The sequence below is a fragment of the Accipiter gentilis genome, chromosome Z (assembly GCF_929443795.1).
Source record: "Accipiter gentilis chromosome Z, bAccGen1.1, whole genome shotgun sequence".
Classification (NCBI taxonomy): Eukaryota; Metazoa; Chordata; class Aves; order Accipitriformes; family Accipitridae; genus Astur; species Astur gentilis.
In genome coordinates this window covers 17,757,032-17,771,518 of record NC_064919.1, presented here as the reverse complement: position 1 = coordinate 17,771,518, position 14,487 = coordinate 17,757,032, and the positions used below count along the sequence as shown (strand labels likewise).

General features: G+C 51.4%; 2 protein-coding genes across 4 annotated transcripts; both read right to left on the bottom strand.

Annotated features, from left to right (window-relative positions):
• Positions 1–1,263: 1,263 nt before the first annotated feature.
• HEMGN (hemogen) lies at positions 1,264–5,320 on the bottom strand. 3 transcript variants are annotated; one of them, XM_049795250.1, is made up of 4 exons: positions 5,162–5,320; positions 3,165–3,258; positions 2,511–2,779; positions 1,264–1,491 (listed from the first exon to the last, which is right to left on the bottom strand). In XM_049795250.1, the coding sequence occupies exons 1-4, from the start codon at positions 5,241–5,243 to the stop codon at positions 1,373–1,375; spliced, it is 564 nt and encodes a 187-aa protein (XP_049651207.1). In that variant the 5' UTR covers positions 5,244–5,320; the 3' UTR covers positions 1,264–1,372. The 3 variants fall into 3 exon arrangements, with proteins under 3 accessions (XP_049651207.1, XP_049651208.1, XP_049651206.1); XM_049795251.1 differs by having other exon boundaries at positions 2,575–2,779; XM_049795249.1 differs by lacking the exon at positions 1,264–1,491 and having other exon boundaries at positions 1,506–2,779.
• Positions 5,321–11,082: 5,762 nt separating this feature from the next.
• On the bottom strand, positions 11,083–14,245 carry SPINK4 (serine peptidase inhibitor Kazal type 4). Its single transcript, XM_049795563.1, has 4 exons — positions 14,174–14,245; positions 13,150–13,184; positions 12,708–12,820; positions 11,083–11,232 (listed from the first exon to the last, which is right to left on the bottom strand). Exons 1-4 carry the CDS (start codon positions 14,232–14,234, stop codon positions 11,178–11,180), a joined length of 264 nt encoding a protein of 87 aa, XP_049651520.1. The 5' UTR covers positions 14,235–14,245; the 3' UTR covers positions 11,083–11,177.
• Positions 14,246–14,487: the final 242 nt, after the last annotated feature.

The following is a 14,487-nucleotide window of genomic DNA, read 5'->3' as shown; positions in this document are numbered from 1 at the left end:
GGACAGCTGTGTAGGGAGACCTGTCCCTCCAGGAGCTGCCCACGGGGAATGGGCTGCATTTGCTTAGCTATTGGGGCTGCTGGATGCTTTCTGCTTTGACACACACCAGGTGCTTTAGAGCTTCTTGTGGTGTAACTGCAGAGGTCATCCCAGGATTTTGGGGTGGGGAGGCTGTGCTAAGTGCTTGTGAGCACTTGCCCCTCATGTGACATGCCTGGGACTGAAGCAGGGGCAGAATCAGTGATATCCATCCTGTCACTCAAAAGATGACATTACTGGTGTCACCAGTGAGATGTCACATCTGCTGAGACACAGAGCCTGCAGGGCTCTGGGACAGCAGCAGCAACATCTCTGGAGCCACAAAAAATCTATAAATCCCCCAAATCGAGGGTGACCTCAGTGCCTGGCCAGTCCTGTGCTCTGGGAGACAGGCCCTTGGTAACTCAGGTAATAGCAATAGAGACTTCCACCCCACCCCAAGAGGAGAAAGACTCTCTGTGTCAGGATATTAGAGGAACATGAGAGCCACCCCTCCTGCCACAGACAGGAGACAAGACCACAAGACCCAAAATGTGGGAAGAGAAAGAGGGTGCCTCCTTCCTTCCTGGCTTCAGGACAAATCCTGTATGTGTGGCTGGGGATCCAAGGGCACGGCAAGCTGCGCAGAGTGGCTTCTGTCTTTGCCCCAAATGGCATTTCCCTCACAGAAGTGTATGGTTCAGCCAAGTTTCAGCTTGTCACATTCGGCTGTTTTCAACCACCTTTTGTTTGCCTAATGCAGCAGCTCAGCAAGTTTAGTGTGAGGTTGGCCAGAAATTGGAAACAAAATGCTTTCCAGGCTTTAGGAAAGCAAGCTGTTTACCAAGGAGGAGAACAGACTGTGAGAAAGACGTTCAGACTGAAGACAATAACACAAGGGGCTGTAGGATTTATCAGGTGCAGGAAAAAGCCCAAGCTGGGCTGCTCCAGCGAGCTAAAAATCATGGTGGGATTCAGCTTCACAATGCCACTTGCATTTCTGCAAATCAGAAATGCCTTTCAGAAACATGGCGGGACGCTGGTCTGTACGCTTAAACTGCAGCATGGTGGGGCACTGTGCAGCCCTCCACAGGACCACCACCCAGGTGGAACAGCCTGCTGCCAGAGAGGGTTGGGGGGGCCTCATGGACCCCGGGCAGCAGGCACCTCGGAAAGGACTGCCTTTATGCAAGCAACCGTGTTCCCCCTCATCGTAACCTGAAAGAAGCATAGCAAGCAGAGCAATCAGCAACGTGCGGGCTTTATTACTCACAAGGAAAGAGCTGGTCCAGTACTTATCGGAGTTTATCATGCAGGAGTAAAACCATTGGAAAAAAATACAACCAACAGCAAATTAAAATAGAACAACTGTGCTGGACTCATCATTCCGGTATTCATTTTCCAGAGGAATATTCAAAGCTTCTGGTATTTCTGCTTCTGCTGGTTTCAGCAGGTCTTCTTCACCTACAAGGCCTGTAAGAGACAGATAATTTCATACTAGGGGTCTCTCATGCATTACCCCTCCATGCCATGCTAAAGCCCCCATGGCCAGGCTCCTGCAATTGCTTGTGATGTTAGGTAGCTCCCAGTGGTCTGCCTGCTTTTCAAAGGACATGGCAGTCCCAGGGGCTGTGGAGGGGAGTTGGAGAGGGTAAAGCCCCAGCGGGTTTAAAGGCAGGAGGCAAATAAACACAGCCCATTTCAAGATCTCAGGGCTGGGAGCTGGACTCGTGTGATGCGCCCCAGTCAGACCCAGTCCCTAGGATGCGGTATGGTTTTTTTCTTTGGCATGAGGGCATTGCATGCCTTGCAGTGAAAGGTCTTTTCTCCTTCCCTGGCACAGACGTTGCTGGAAATGCATTAATCGCAGGTCAGAGGATGCTCACCGCCTCTGAAGCAGATCCTAGGTTTTCCTGGTTTTGAAGCAACCTGCAGGCTTGGCCCACTGACCACTAAAGTAAATGTGCTCTCCTCTTCCCAAGCCAGATCTGGGAGCAACTCCTGCTGGCCCCAGCTGCGTTAGCTGTAAATGGATTTCCTGAGCCCAGATGGCAATCTGCCATTCAGACCAGTCTAGTGCCCTCCGTGCCTCAGTCCTGGCAGATTTCAAAGGGGTAGTCCCTTGCAGACACCCACCCCTTGCCCTCGTGCCCACCTTTCCCTCCCCCTCCACCCCGGTGACAGCCCCCAAACCAGGTGGACTGTGGACAGAGCGTGTCCGGGTTTCGGCTCTCCCTGACCAGCTCTGGCCTCAAGAGACCACATCTTCTCTCCACAGCCTCTCTGCCCTAACCTGGCTCTTGGCAGAGACCAGGGGTGTCCTTAGGAAAAGGAGCTATTTAGGACCAGGCACCACAGACCCCATGCCAATGACTCTGCTGACTTCAGTGGGCTTTTTGTCACTCCCTGTGACTTGGAGAGTGGTATCTGCTGCCACAGCTCCAGCATCCCCCCCGAGCCCCCACAGGGCCAGTGGCCCTCCGGCAGCTCACCCACAGGATCCTCGATCATGGCTCCCTGCTCCCCCTCTGCTGCTCCCAGTTCCATCTCACTGACCAGGTCCTGGATTGTCAGCACGGGCAATTGATGCACCGGCTCAGGCGGTGCTGAACTGGAGGGCACTGGCTCAGCCTCCTCCTGCGGCTTGGGCTGGGGGTCCAGCTGCAGTTCTGGCTCCTGGCTGGGCTCCATCACAGGCTCGCGGCCTCGTCCTCGCCTGCCTCCTCTGCTTCTCTTTTGCTGTTTGGTCTTCTTGAAATCCCTGCCGGGGGATTTCAAAGGGGCAAAGAGTTGGGTGTGGGGCGGAGGACTTTCCCTCCTGTGCCAAAGCTGCTTTGCCAGCCCCCCTCCTGGGATTGTGACCCCGTCCATCCCAGCAGAAGCTGCATTTCTGCAGCCCTCCTCCCCAGCCCTGCACGGCAGCCTCCTGTGGCTGCACTGGCAGGCAGGAGCTTGGGCACCAAATTTTTCCCCAGCCCCACACTGTGGTTGAGGATTGCTTGGCACCCAACCTACCACCCATGTAACCCACCCCCCCACCCCACCTCTGCCCCCCCAACCCCTGCCTGGACCTTCAGCAGCTACCGGCTGCAGGTCACCTTCCCCCACTGAAGACTGATGGGGCATAAAGCATAAATGAGATTCACCTCAGAACCCACTGAACTGAGTCTTTCTCGTGGGCTTCAGCTCTTCTTTTCCGGAGCATTTCCCGGTCTCTCAAGCGACGGGTGATGCTGACATCTACAAGGACAAATTAAGTGCAAACATGAGATACTGGCCAAGGGACAGTTTGATCCCTCCCTGCCTGGTGACAGAGGACTGATGCAAGAGACCATGCTGTTTCTGTCATGAATTGGGTCTTGATACAAAACTGCTTAGGTGCCGTACTTCCAGCTCAGCCTCGGTGGCTAGGATCTGATGACACACCACCCAAAGCTCCCAGGCTCCGGCACTGGATGTTACTCTAAATTTCTAGTTGCATTTTTCTTCCTGCTGCTGCAGCCTTGGGGTGACTCTTGTCCAACCTACCTAGCACTGTAGGGACCTGGAGCCTGATGGAAGCACGGGACAGGCTTCCCGTGCCATGAGGACACCGTGAAATCCCTTGGCTTAGATCAAGTAGCACGACAGTGCTCCCTTGAGAAGAAGGGCTTTGTTCAGAAGCAACACTACTCCCCCGGGTCTGGGAACAAGTGGAGACTCTTCCCACGCATACACTGAAGAGGTTACAAAAGCACTGATTTTCATAGTTTCAACAAAACCCACACAATAAAAAAGCAACACTATGACCTGCTCCTTCCAGATGTAATCAGACACAGCTCCTTCGACAAAGAGCCTCCGCTCACACTAAAGTATTAGGTCAAATTGGTGAAGAATGGTCATCATTCCCTTGTCCAGCTGGGAGAACTGGACTCACCCCAGTATGCCTTTGTCTTTCCTGTGCCCAGAGCTGCCTCAATCTGGGCTTGGTATTCCAAGTGCTGCCTAACAATAACAGCCACCATCACAACCACAAAGTAAAAAATAATCCTACTTTCTGTTGTTGCCTATTAGTTTTTCTGTTCTTTTATTGCTGTTTTTTGTACAGTAGTTCGAGGACTCCCCTTTGCTTGGAGCACAGTAGAGCCGTAGGGGAGAAGACGGCTCCTTTCCTAAAAAAATTCCAGCCTAACCAGACCAAAGAGAAAAGGCACAGCAGGATGAGATACAGATTTGAACATACAGTGCCACATACAACAACAGTGCCAGAGTATGGCAGTTATGGTAAGCGCATCTCGGCATGACCAGAGAAGGTGTCAGCCTCTGAGACAAAAAACACCGGACTTGGACTGCACACCGTACAGCCAAGTAGATGTTCCCCAAATGGGAAGCTGCTTCTCAATGTGAAGCAGTATCAAAGGCCACAGGGCACAGCCAGCAAGAGATGACTCTGCCATCCACATAGCAAAAGGCATGAAGCTGCCTGGGAAGATGAGGCTACAAGTTGTAGTAGCGGGATCTACACAGGGCTCACAGGGCTTCAGTTTAACAACTGAAGTGCATAATCCCTTGCACATCCCTTTGCAGCCAAGGTAACTTTCTTTCCCTTTCAAAATGTCTTATGAGCCATAAAAGTATTTTTAGCTGCTTGCAATCAGTCTCCTTCCCAACCCATCCCAAGCAAATTGTTTCGCACAGGTAGCAAACACCCCTCATTTATTTCTAACCAGTCCAAGAAAGTACTCCCACGGCTGCTCCAAAGCTGCCGGTCCCCTGCTAGCACTAGGCAGGAAAGATAGTAAAACATCGGCATACTGATGAAAAATTATTTAGCAGAGGATACAAAGATACAGAGATGAAATGAAAAGAAAAAAATCCATCAAGCTAAGAGAACAATGAGAGAGTATCGCCAGTCTGCAAACAGACAATATATTGATGCTGCCTGAGGGACTTTGTCCAAGTTGAAAAGCCTTTATAGGTGCTTCTGCCTTTGTGATCAGAAACACAACTCGGAAAAAGCCACATATATTTGCAGTTAAATGCACATCCTCCATCCCCCAAGTATAAACTGGCAATTATTAACTCCTTTTTTAGAAACCACCAGTGGCAAAGATCATTCTCTCCTCACTCCAAAAACTTAAATTAGTAATATTGTCATCATTACCTGGCACGGCATACTCCTCCCTGTTTGCAGAGGGTGGCTGGGATGAGTCCGAATAGGCAAGGTCTTTGCTTAAACTCTCCATCACTCTTTGCAGTTTTAGATGGAAAGCAGCTTAGTTCCCCACGAACAGCATCTGGAGATACTGGTGCAGAATAATGAGAGCTTGAGGAAAAAAAAACCACAGACTGCCCGCCCCAAACCTCTTATCTGGCTAGGCCACTAGTAGACCAATAATATTCTCCTTATCAGAGTGCAAAGGTGCACGAGTCTCTGCCCAGGCTCTACTGCGTGGATTGCAAAACATGTTAGTGCTTTTATACAGCAACCACTTCAAGTAGGAAATTTACACTCACTGCTGCTAAACTGTGACTTAAATGCCCTCCTTTGTAGTAGACAGAAGCTTCATGGCAGGGCAGGATGCTGCCTCACTGCTGGTTTCCAGAGTGAGGTGCAGGGAGGTGTTTTTAGTCCTTGTGGACCCCTTGCAAGGTGTGAAATGGGATGTGTGCTGTTTGAAAGGTGTTTGCACAGGACCCTAGCAGTGCTAGTGGGAAGGGACTTCCATCTCCACTCCAGCCCCCCCCTCACAGCAGGACTGTCTGCTGCACGAGGTCAGGGTGGCTGTAGCATCATATGTTTTGAAAACCCCTAAGGATGGAGACTGCCAAATTCATGTGACCTGTCCAAGGGCTACACCACCTTCCTGAGAAATCCAGACAGAATAATGAATCCATACCAGGACTCCAGCCAAGGGCCTGTGCATGTTGAGGACTTCCCAATGACTCGTTGGTCCAGCACCCGGTGGATCAAGGCTATGAGCAAAGCACTGTCCTCATGAAACAGGATGGCAATGGGCAGCCCCAGTAAAACCAGGGTCCCTTGCTCCCACAGGAGGGTATCCTTTAGTGGTTGCTCCCAGCTCCCTGTTGCCCATCTGGGCCCCAGACCTGCACAGCATGCAGGCTCGTGCAGTCTCTGTAGGACCTTCTTCAGGGCCAGTACAGCTGCAAAGAGGAAGCTTCTGCTTGGTACAATGGCTTCAATCCTGAGATCCTGCTCCCTGCTCTGTGGTCTGCATGGCTGGGCCCCCAGGTCAGTCTGCCTCAGTTTCCTGCATTTGGAATGAGGTGGCAATCCTGGCGTCCTCTTGCCTTCAGAGTCTCTTGTGCTGGGATAGCGCAGAAAAGCTTAAGATTATACCTGTGTATAACAATTCTGCTGGACCAGGGACTCGTCCCCACTTTGGCCAGTTTCTAACACACTCAGTGCCAAAGTATTTGGGATTCAGCTTCTACCAGCACTTGCCCCCATAAGATATTCAGCTGCTTATGCTGTGGTGAGGTGCTGGTGCCCCTAACCCCCCCACGAATGACTTCAAAGTGGCTCCAAGACTAGTAGAAGAACCTAACAATGTGGCTACCCCCAGGTGCTCTGGGAATTGGCTGCCTTTCATGGTATGGATGATTCCATCTCCTTGGGCAGTCCCAAGACCTGCCCTGCAGCAGAGCAGCTCTTCAGCAGTAAGCAGATCTGGCCTGCCTCCAGTTTTTGCCAGGCTTTTTACTTTTTTAATGTACAGCCTTTCCTCTCTCCAGGTTCTCTCTCTAGGTCCCTGAAAGCTCCAGAGTTTGAAATTTTGTGCATGAGGTTTTCTTAAGATGTAACCTGGGGGTCCGTGGTCATCTCTGCTCCCTTTCTGCTTATCCCTTGAGTTACCACTTTGCTCTAGGGCTCCTCCCCTGTGTCCACTGCAGATTACATGGTACCTCCAGAGAGGTGGGGCAGGTTTAACAGCCCCAAAAGAAGGAGCAGGGTGGTGGCAGCAGAGCAGATATGGGAAGACTCTGATACAGGAGGGTGGGCCAGGAGCATGGATGGCAGGCATAAAGAGATGTGAGGCTTCCAAGTCATTCACAGGGAACTTTCTTGTAGCTCAGTCACAAGTGAAGGCAAGGTGTCCCATGCTGGTGAGGGTGTCCATGTTACAGTACTGTATGATGCTGCATGGCCCTGGGGTCACCCTGCCTCATGCAGACATCCTGAAAACTCTTATCTTGCAGGATGCTCCAGTGAAAAGACAGTGCTTGGGGAGGGGGGAAAACATACCACACCTCGAATCCTGTGTTCAGTTTTGGGCTCCTCACTACAAGAAAGATATTGAGCTGCTGGTGTGTGTGCCCAAAGAAGAGCAATGAAGCTGGTCAAAGGTCTAGAGAACAAGTCCTGTGAGAAGCAGCTGAGGGAACTGGGGTTGTTTAGCCTGGAGAAAAGGATGCAGAGGGGAGACCTCATCGCTCTCTACAACTACCTGAAAGGAGGTTGTAGTGAGGTGGGTGTCTGTCTCTTCTCTCAAGTAACAAGAGATAGGATGAGAGGAAACGGCCTCAAGTTGCACCAGGGAAGGTTTAGATTGGATATTAGCATAAATTTCTTCACCGAAAGGGTTGTCAAGCACTGGAACAGGCTGCCTAGGGAAGACATTGAGTCACCATCCTGAGAGGTATTAAAAGACGTGTAGATGTGGCACTTGGGGGACATGGTTTAGTGGTGGACTTGGTAGCATTAGGTTAACAGTTGGACTAGATGATCTTAAGGGCCTTTTCCAAACTAAACGATTCTATTCTATGATTCTATATGCCTGGCCATAGCGGGACATCAGATGTGGAAGCATGCAAAGAGCTTGACATATTCTGGGCTGCTTGCAGGTGATATGCCACATGAAAGAAAGGGTGGAAATCCTCGGGTGTTTCAGTGCTCCATGGGAACTGAGTGCATGCTCAGGCTGTAGCTAACTGAGCTTCTCACACCCCCCATCTACTCAGTCACTCCAAAGCCTGGTGAGGTCTGATAAATGACTCTTGACTCAGCAAAACATTGCCATAAGACACTGCAGAGCTGGTACTGGGAATGTTTCTCCATTCCAGCCATCTTCTAGCTGGGTAGAAACCAATAGATTTGTAAAGAATGTTTGTAAAAGAAAGAGTTGCTGTGCCCTCGGAGTCTTTAGAGGTGCTTAATGGAATAGATGGGCTTTAAAATCTTCCAGAACCTGCACTTGCATCTCTTAGGACCGAAATCTCTGTAAAGATTTGGCTTTTGTGTGTGAATTACTTTAAATACCAAGGAAGTAATTTTATTATACCATGGGACCCCCTTTGGAAATTACAGTGTGGAAATTACAGACTCCACCACCTAGTTTCAAGTTGTCTCTGCTCCGAAGTAGAGGGACTGAGAGGCAGAGACTTGCCAACTATGCCAGGAACACTGGGCTCAGACACTCATTTTAGAGCCCAGTGTTGCTTCTGTGTCCCCCATCAGCACGAGCAACACAGCACTCTTCTTCTCCAGCAGAGCTCTGTAGCAGATATCGCCAAAGCTGCCTTCCCTTTGCTATGGGTGAATTTGTGCAAGTAGGTTAAACTTTCTGGCCAGTCTCAGTTGCATGAGCTATTGCAGCTGGACGCTTTACAGTGTGCCAGGCACTGCTTCCTTCCCCTTTCTCTCCACATTTTGGTTCAGCTAGCCCTGGGCCACCTTCATTGATGCATCCAGTTTCCTAGGTGAGGACCTGGAGGAGCTCAACCAGGTGTCCAGCAACCTGAGCAGCTCCAGTGTCACAGGCTCCTTGAGTGTCACTGGAGCTGCTTGGTAGGGGACCACCCGCCACCTTGGGTACATCTCACCATGCTGGTCCCCGACATGGCTTCACTACCCAAAAGCCCTGGGAATGCTTTGTCCAAGGGACAGCTGGAACTAGCACTGGATCCTGCCACTGGGCCTGCCTCTGGACACTGTTGGGACTGCTGTCACTGCAGTCACAGCAACACCAAGGCTTTGGATATATGTAGATGTCAAAGCTCTTTATGAGACTCAATGGTATCTCTGTTTACCCCCACCTGGCATTGCTACTGCAAGGCAATATCCAGAGACCTGCCTACCCCTCCCTGCAGCCATGGATGCAGCCCTCAACCCACCGTTATCTGGGGGATCAACATGGGCAGCTGGGAGAGTTATACGGCTGTCACTCTAGCAGGGAGTCAGGGGCACTTCTTCCAGTTTTGTCTTGCATAAGAACAACAGAGAAGCAATTTTCAGGCTTGTCCTTTACTCCAACTTGAGGCAGGTTTGGGGGCAACTTGCCTGATTGCAGCATGCTTCTCTCGGAGCAGGACTACTAGTAGTTCTGTGTGATGAACTATGGTGCCTGTAAGAGCAGATAATCCCTTCCTGACGCTGCCTTGACTGAAGCATGAAAAGATGGGAAACAGATTGGTAAATTCAACAGGCAAAACTGTATGCAACAGTGCAAATCCACATGCATACCCCCTGCCACAGACCAGTGCGTTGCAGGCATCTTGCTATCCACCAGCTGCCTCCTGAGTCTCACTTGACCTTGCCAGACACAGATCTGCTGGCCTTCAGAGTCAGACTTTCTGTACCAGACGGGCTCCAGCCATTCTGCACCGGCTCCTGAGGTTTGTGGTGGTGTTAAATCACTCCTTTCGCCTCCTACTTGGTCTGACACTTGTTTTTGAGCCATGTAAGATAAACAGGCAAATCCACCAGTCCCCGGGAGGACCGGTATCTCTGAATTCACTGTGTGTAGACTACACACTGATCCCATCCTGAGGCTTCCCACACTTTGACCTTGTAAGTCTGGCCCACAAGTATGTGCTTTAGCTCTGCAGTTTCTGAATAAACACTCCACGTTGTGCTGGAGGCATGCAGTTTCCCTCTTTAGAAGAGCCCCCAAATTGTTTTGCTTTTTCCTAGCCTCTGCAAGTAGACATGGCGCTCAGGAAACACAGTGACAGGCTGCAGCCACTCAGCCTGTGCGGCTCAAGCCACTGCGTGGGGCTGAGATGCTGCCCCTGCCCTCCCATGAGAACAGGTCACAGTTATGCACCATGCTATGCTGGGCAAAATCTTCCCCTCAGGCCTGGCAGAGAGCTGGGACAGAGCTGCCAGAATACATCCTGCCTGCAGTTGGGTTGGCAGCAGCAGGCATGGAAAACCCCGGGGGGGAGATGAGCAAGGCATTTGTGTTGCTCACCATGGAAGTGTTTTGGGGCTGATCCAGGGGAGACACCATCTGAAAATCTGCACAGAAGGAGTGGCAACACAGAGAGCAACATGCAGCCAGATCACCACCCCCCCTCGCTACCTGAGGACTGGAAGGGGGCAAACAGGCTTGCAGAGCCCTGGGACAAATAAGCAGATGGTCTAATAGCAGCAGCTGTGGACAGGTGAGCAAGCTGTGTCCCTTCCCGTGCAGAAGTGGAAAGGGTCTGGGGAAGGAAAACAGGGACAATCAAAGCTTGGGACAATTCTGAGCAACTAGCCATGCTAGCACTTTTCAGCCTGGGGAAGACCTTTTAATCTGCTGGGTAATTATTTCAGTTTGAAGGTTGCTCTAAAGTGCTGGAGCAGAGATCCGGGTTGCCTTGTGTTCAGGGTCTCCCCCCTGGGCTCTTTCCATGCTCCCATGTGTTATCTGGGCTGATTCCTCTTGTGAAAGGCTCTTGGAGAAAAAGCTGAATAACATCTAGTATGAGAAGTGCAGCTGTTACTGTTTTCAATTTATATCAGCTCTGGAAGCAGTGGTGTTTGCAAGGGAGTCAGGGAGTTTTCTTCTCCCATGCTGAAGAAACTTTATGTTTCCTTCGCTAAATGGCCTCTGCAGAAAAAACCTGCACTTGTTCAGGACCTTCTTCATCGGGATCTGGGTGTTTCTTGCTGCTCCCTTGTGGCCTTTCTCACAGGAATACTCACAGTGCAGAGCCTTGGTTTGTGATGTGGATTTGAAATGAATGTTTTGACTGTATGCTTTTACTAGCCCTTTGTGGGAACTGGCTTGTGCTGTTTTCCCTCAGCCTTGCATAAAAAAGTGATGTTGAAATAAGATTGTGCATGTCATTTTATTATTCACCTTTACTAAGTTAAATGTGCAATCAGGAAAGAGCACGCAGGATCAATTAATCACCTGTTGCTAAGCTCAGGAAAGCTACCAGAAAGCTTAGATATTTTGACACTCCCCGTCCTTCAAAATCCGGATGTCTTGCCTGGTTTTCCTAGAATAACATAGGAAAAAAGAGTAAGAGCTCAAAAAAATACTCCTCAAGTTGTATTTTGGCTCCTGTACAGCCCACAGAACAGAGCTGACTATTATAAAATTGGCTTGTTCATTTCCTGTCTAAAAAGCTGAGATGACTGCAAGCCATCCTGGCCCACAGATGTCCCCTCCCCACGTGTGCAGCGCTGGTGGTGGGTCTCCCGCCCAACCTGCTCTCAGCAGGGCTGTCCCCAGTGTGGGGTTATGGTGGCCATGGCTCTGTCTGAGCCCTAACCACCTGTGCCCCAAGGATGGAGACCACCCCCCCCGACCTCCGTGGTGTAACACCCTCCTGGGGAAGGGGTTTCCCCCATGTCCAGTCTGTACCTTCTGGGGCTGCTACCTGTGGCTCTTCCCCCATGTTGCATCACCTGCTACCACCAAGAAGAGTGTGGCTCCATCCCATGTGCAACTGTAGGCTGCTGCTAGGTCTCCCCAAGCCTCCCCTTCCCCAGACTAGCTGGATGCATCTCCTCCACACCTCCTTGCAGCTTCCCTTGACAAGCTGGTCATCCCTCTCCACCTGCAGTCCAGCACACAGTTTGTGTTATTTGCCATGCAAGTGCACTGCTGACCTGTGTTCAACCTGATCTTCATCCTCGGTCCCTTACTAGCAGGAACCCCTGCCCAGACAGTCACTTCCCAACCTAGATAAAATCACTGCTGCAAAGCAACCCTTGTGCTTCTCATGAGATCCCTGTTGCCCTTGTCCTCAAGTTTGGTTTGAAGTTCTGCCAAAAGAGCCATGAGGCACATAACTAGGCATCTGCATTCACAGAGGTCCCTTTGAAGGACTTAGTGGTTCTGTTTGGCTGTACAGACTAGATGCCTAGTCGACCTTTTTGCCCGTCTAAGTTCAACTATCCCTTCTCTAATTGCAGGCAGCACAGACAGTGGGACCTTCTCCCATCCTCTACAGAGCATCTGGTTTATTGCCAGCTTGCAGGCACTGGTGTTGGAGGGTCTCCTGGCCATGGCCTCCTGACCTCACCTTTTGGATCTGATGATCATGCAGTCATAGGGTGGTCTGATTTAGCAAGTTGATCCAATAGATGAATATTCAGCTCTTTGGGGGGATTAGTGCCCTGCCAACACAATAAGCTAGATCCCTCAGCCTGCAGCTGCACAGTAGTCACTAAACATGGTGCCAAGGATGGGGCAGGAACCTGCAGGCAAGAGCTAGGGACATTCCTGCACCTATCCACTGTCACTGCCAGCACAGGAGGGTGAAGCTCACAGGCTTCATAGCCCAGCATCCAGCTCAGCTGACATGAAAAAGCCCTCTTCCACTTTGCTAGCAGGAATACGTGTGTTTCCCATCTGCCATGGCTTTCCCCAGGCATGAGGGAGCCTGAATGACAGTAACTCACAAGCGCCTAGTTTCAGATGCTCAAAATTAGACCCCTGGAGGCTCTGCCAAGGGCATGAGCTTACATTTGCTGCACACAGAGCTGGCATTCATTGGCGTAGGTGTTCCCGTCGGTCCCACAGACAGGCAAGTGCAGGAGGGGGCAGGCCTGCAGCTCAACCATGTCTCCACACACCGGCTGGAAAGGAGAAACCACAGCACACATTTGAGTGCCAACAGCACCCATCTCTTCCTCCCTCAGCACCCAGGCAGGAGCAAGTACCACTAGCGACCTGGTTCCCTCTGCCCCAGACAGGGCAGGGAGTACACACAGAGCAGGAAAGTAGTGAGCAGAGACTACCGCATCCCTCAGTGGGACTCACAACCTGGGCTTTGATGCAGGTTTGATGCTGGAGCACCAGTACCCATGAGGCTGGGGATGATTGCTGGGAATAGCCTTTCTCCCAGGCATGCCAGGCACTAAATCCCAACTCAAGCCGTGAACAAAGAAAACCAGAAACCACTTACCCTTCTCAGGCCCTTCCCTTCGTTCAGCTCTGCTCCTGAAACAGAGCAGAGACCCATGAGAATGGCACACCTGTGACAGGAGCATGAGGCATCGACAGAGGATCACATCCAAACCAAAGGGAAGGCAGGGTTGTGCAGGGCCCACTCAGGACACAGATAAGCTGTGTGGGTTTCAGGAGGTGGGATCAGCTTACTGCATGCCACCCTCCCAGCAGCACAGTGCACAGCCCCTATCCGCAGCTGAGCTTGCTGGGACAAAGCTGGGAACGTCTGTTCCCACCCCCTAATCCCTGTCCCAACAGCCCTCTCTCCCAGTCTGCACCAGGAGCTCCACAGAGCATCCAGCACATCCCAGGAAATGTGAACGCATGCAGTGCCGCATGGGAACATGGGGTATTTTCAGAGGGCTGAGGCTGGGTGACGCTGCACAGCTGGACAATAGCCATCCCGAGGGAGACCTGCATTCAGTGAGTTGCTTTTCTGCACTCAGGCAGAGCAGTAGCACCAGTTCACAGCCCATCTGTGCAATGCACAAATGTCCTGGGAGCATGAAGGCTCACACACAGGCTGCTGCAGGACCACCACTATGCACGCCTAGGTAGCACCAGCTTTCCAGGGCCTACAAACAGCTGCTTCCCACATGAATATGCTGAGCACATAGTGCTCTTGCAAAGACTTGCAGGTCTTCATGGAGGCAGGAATGACAGTAGCTGCCATCCCAGTGTACGTGCTGTACTCCCACATCCTGGTTCCTGTTCGCATTGTGGGCTGTCCCCTATCCCATCCCTCTACTGAGTGCAACATGGTTGATGAACCAGCCTGTAACCCTTGCCCTGAACTGCTAATAGGGCATGGTGTGTTTGTTCCGGTCCTTCTTCCCCACCACACTGCCACTGTTTCCTTGCCCTCCTCCCCTGTTCACCAAACCAGAGTTTCTGGGTCTTTCTGCCCTCCCACCCATTTTTGGTTCCTCTGTGGTTCCCAACCCGCCACCGGAGAGCCAGCTGCCAGCAGCAGAGCTTACCACCAGCAGTGATGAGAGTCACCAGTGCCGTCACCACCACCACCAGCTCCCTCGCAGGCATGGTCTGTTCAGGTGCACATGCTCATGCACCTCACTCCACTCGTGGCTGCCTTTATAGAGGAGGGCACCAGCTTATCTCAGTAGTGCTGGGAAAAGCAGCATTTTGAGCAGTGTTTGATCTGCACTGGGAACAGCTGGACTGTGCACCCAGAGGGATCACGTAGGTGCTCTCATGCAACTGATAAGCCACCCCAGTGCCACTTGCCAGCTGCAGGTACCAGCACTGGAGGGTGCTTTACGATCCCTTTGCACTG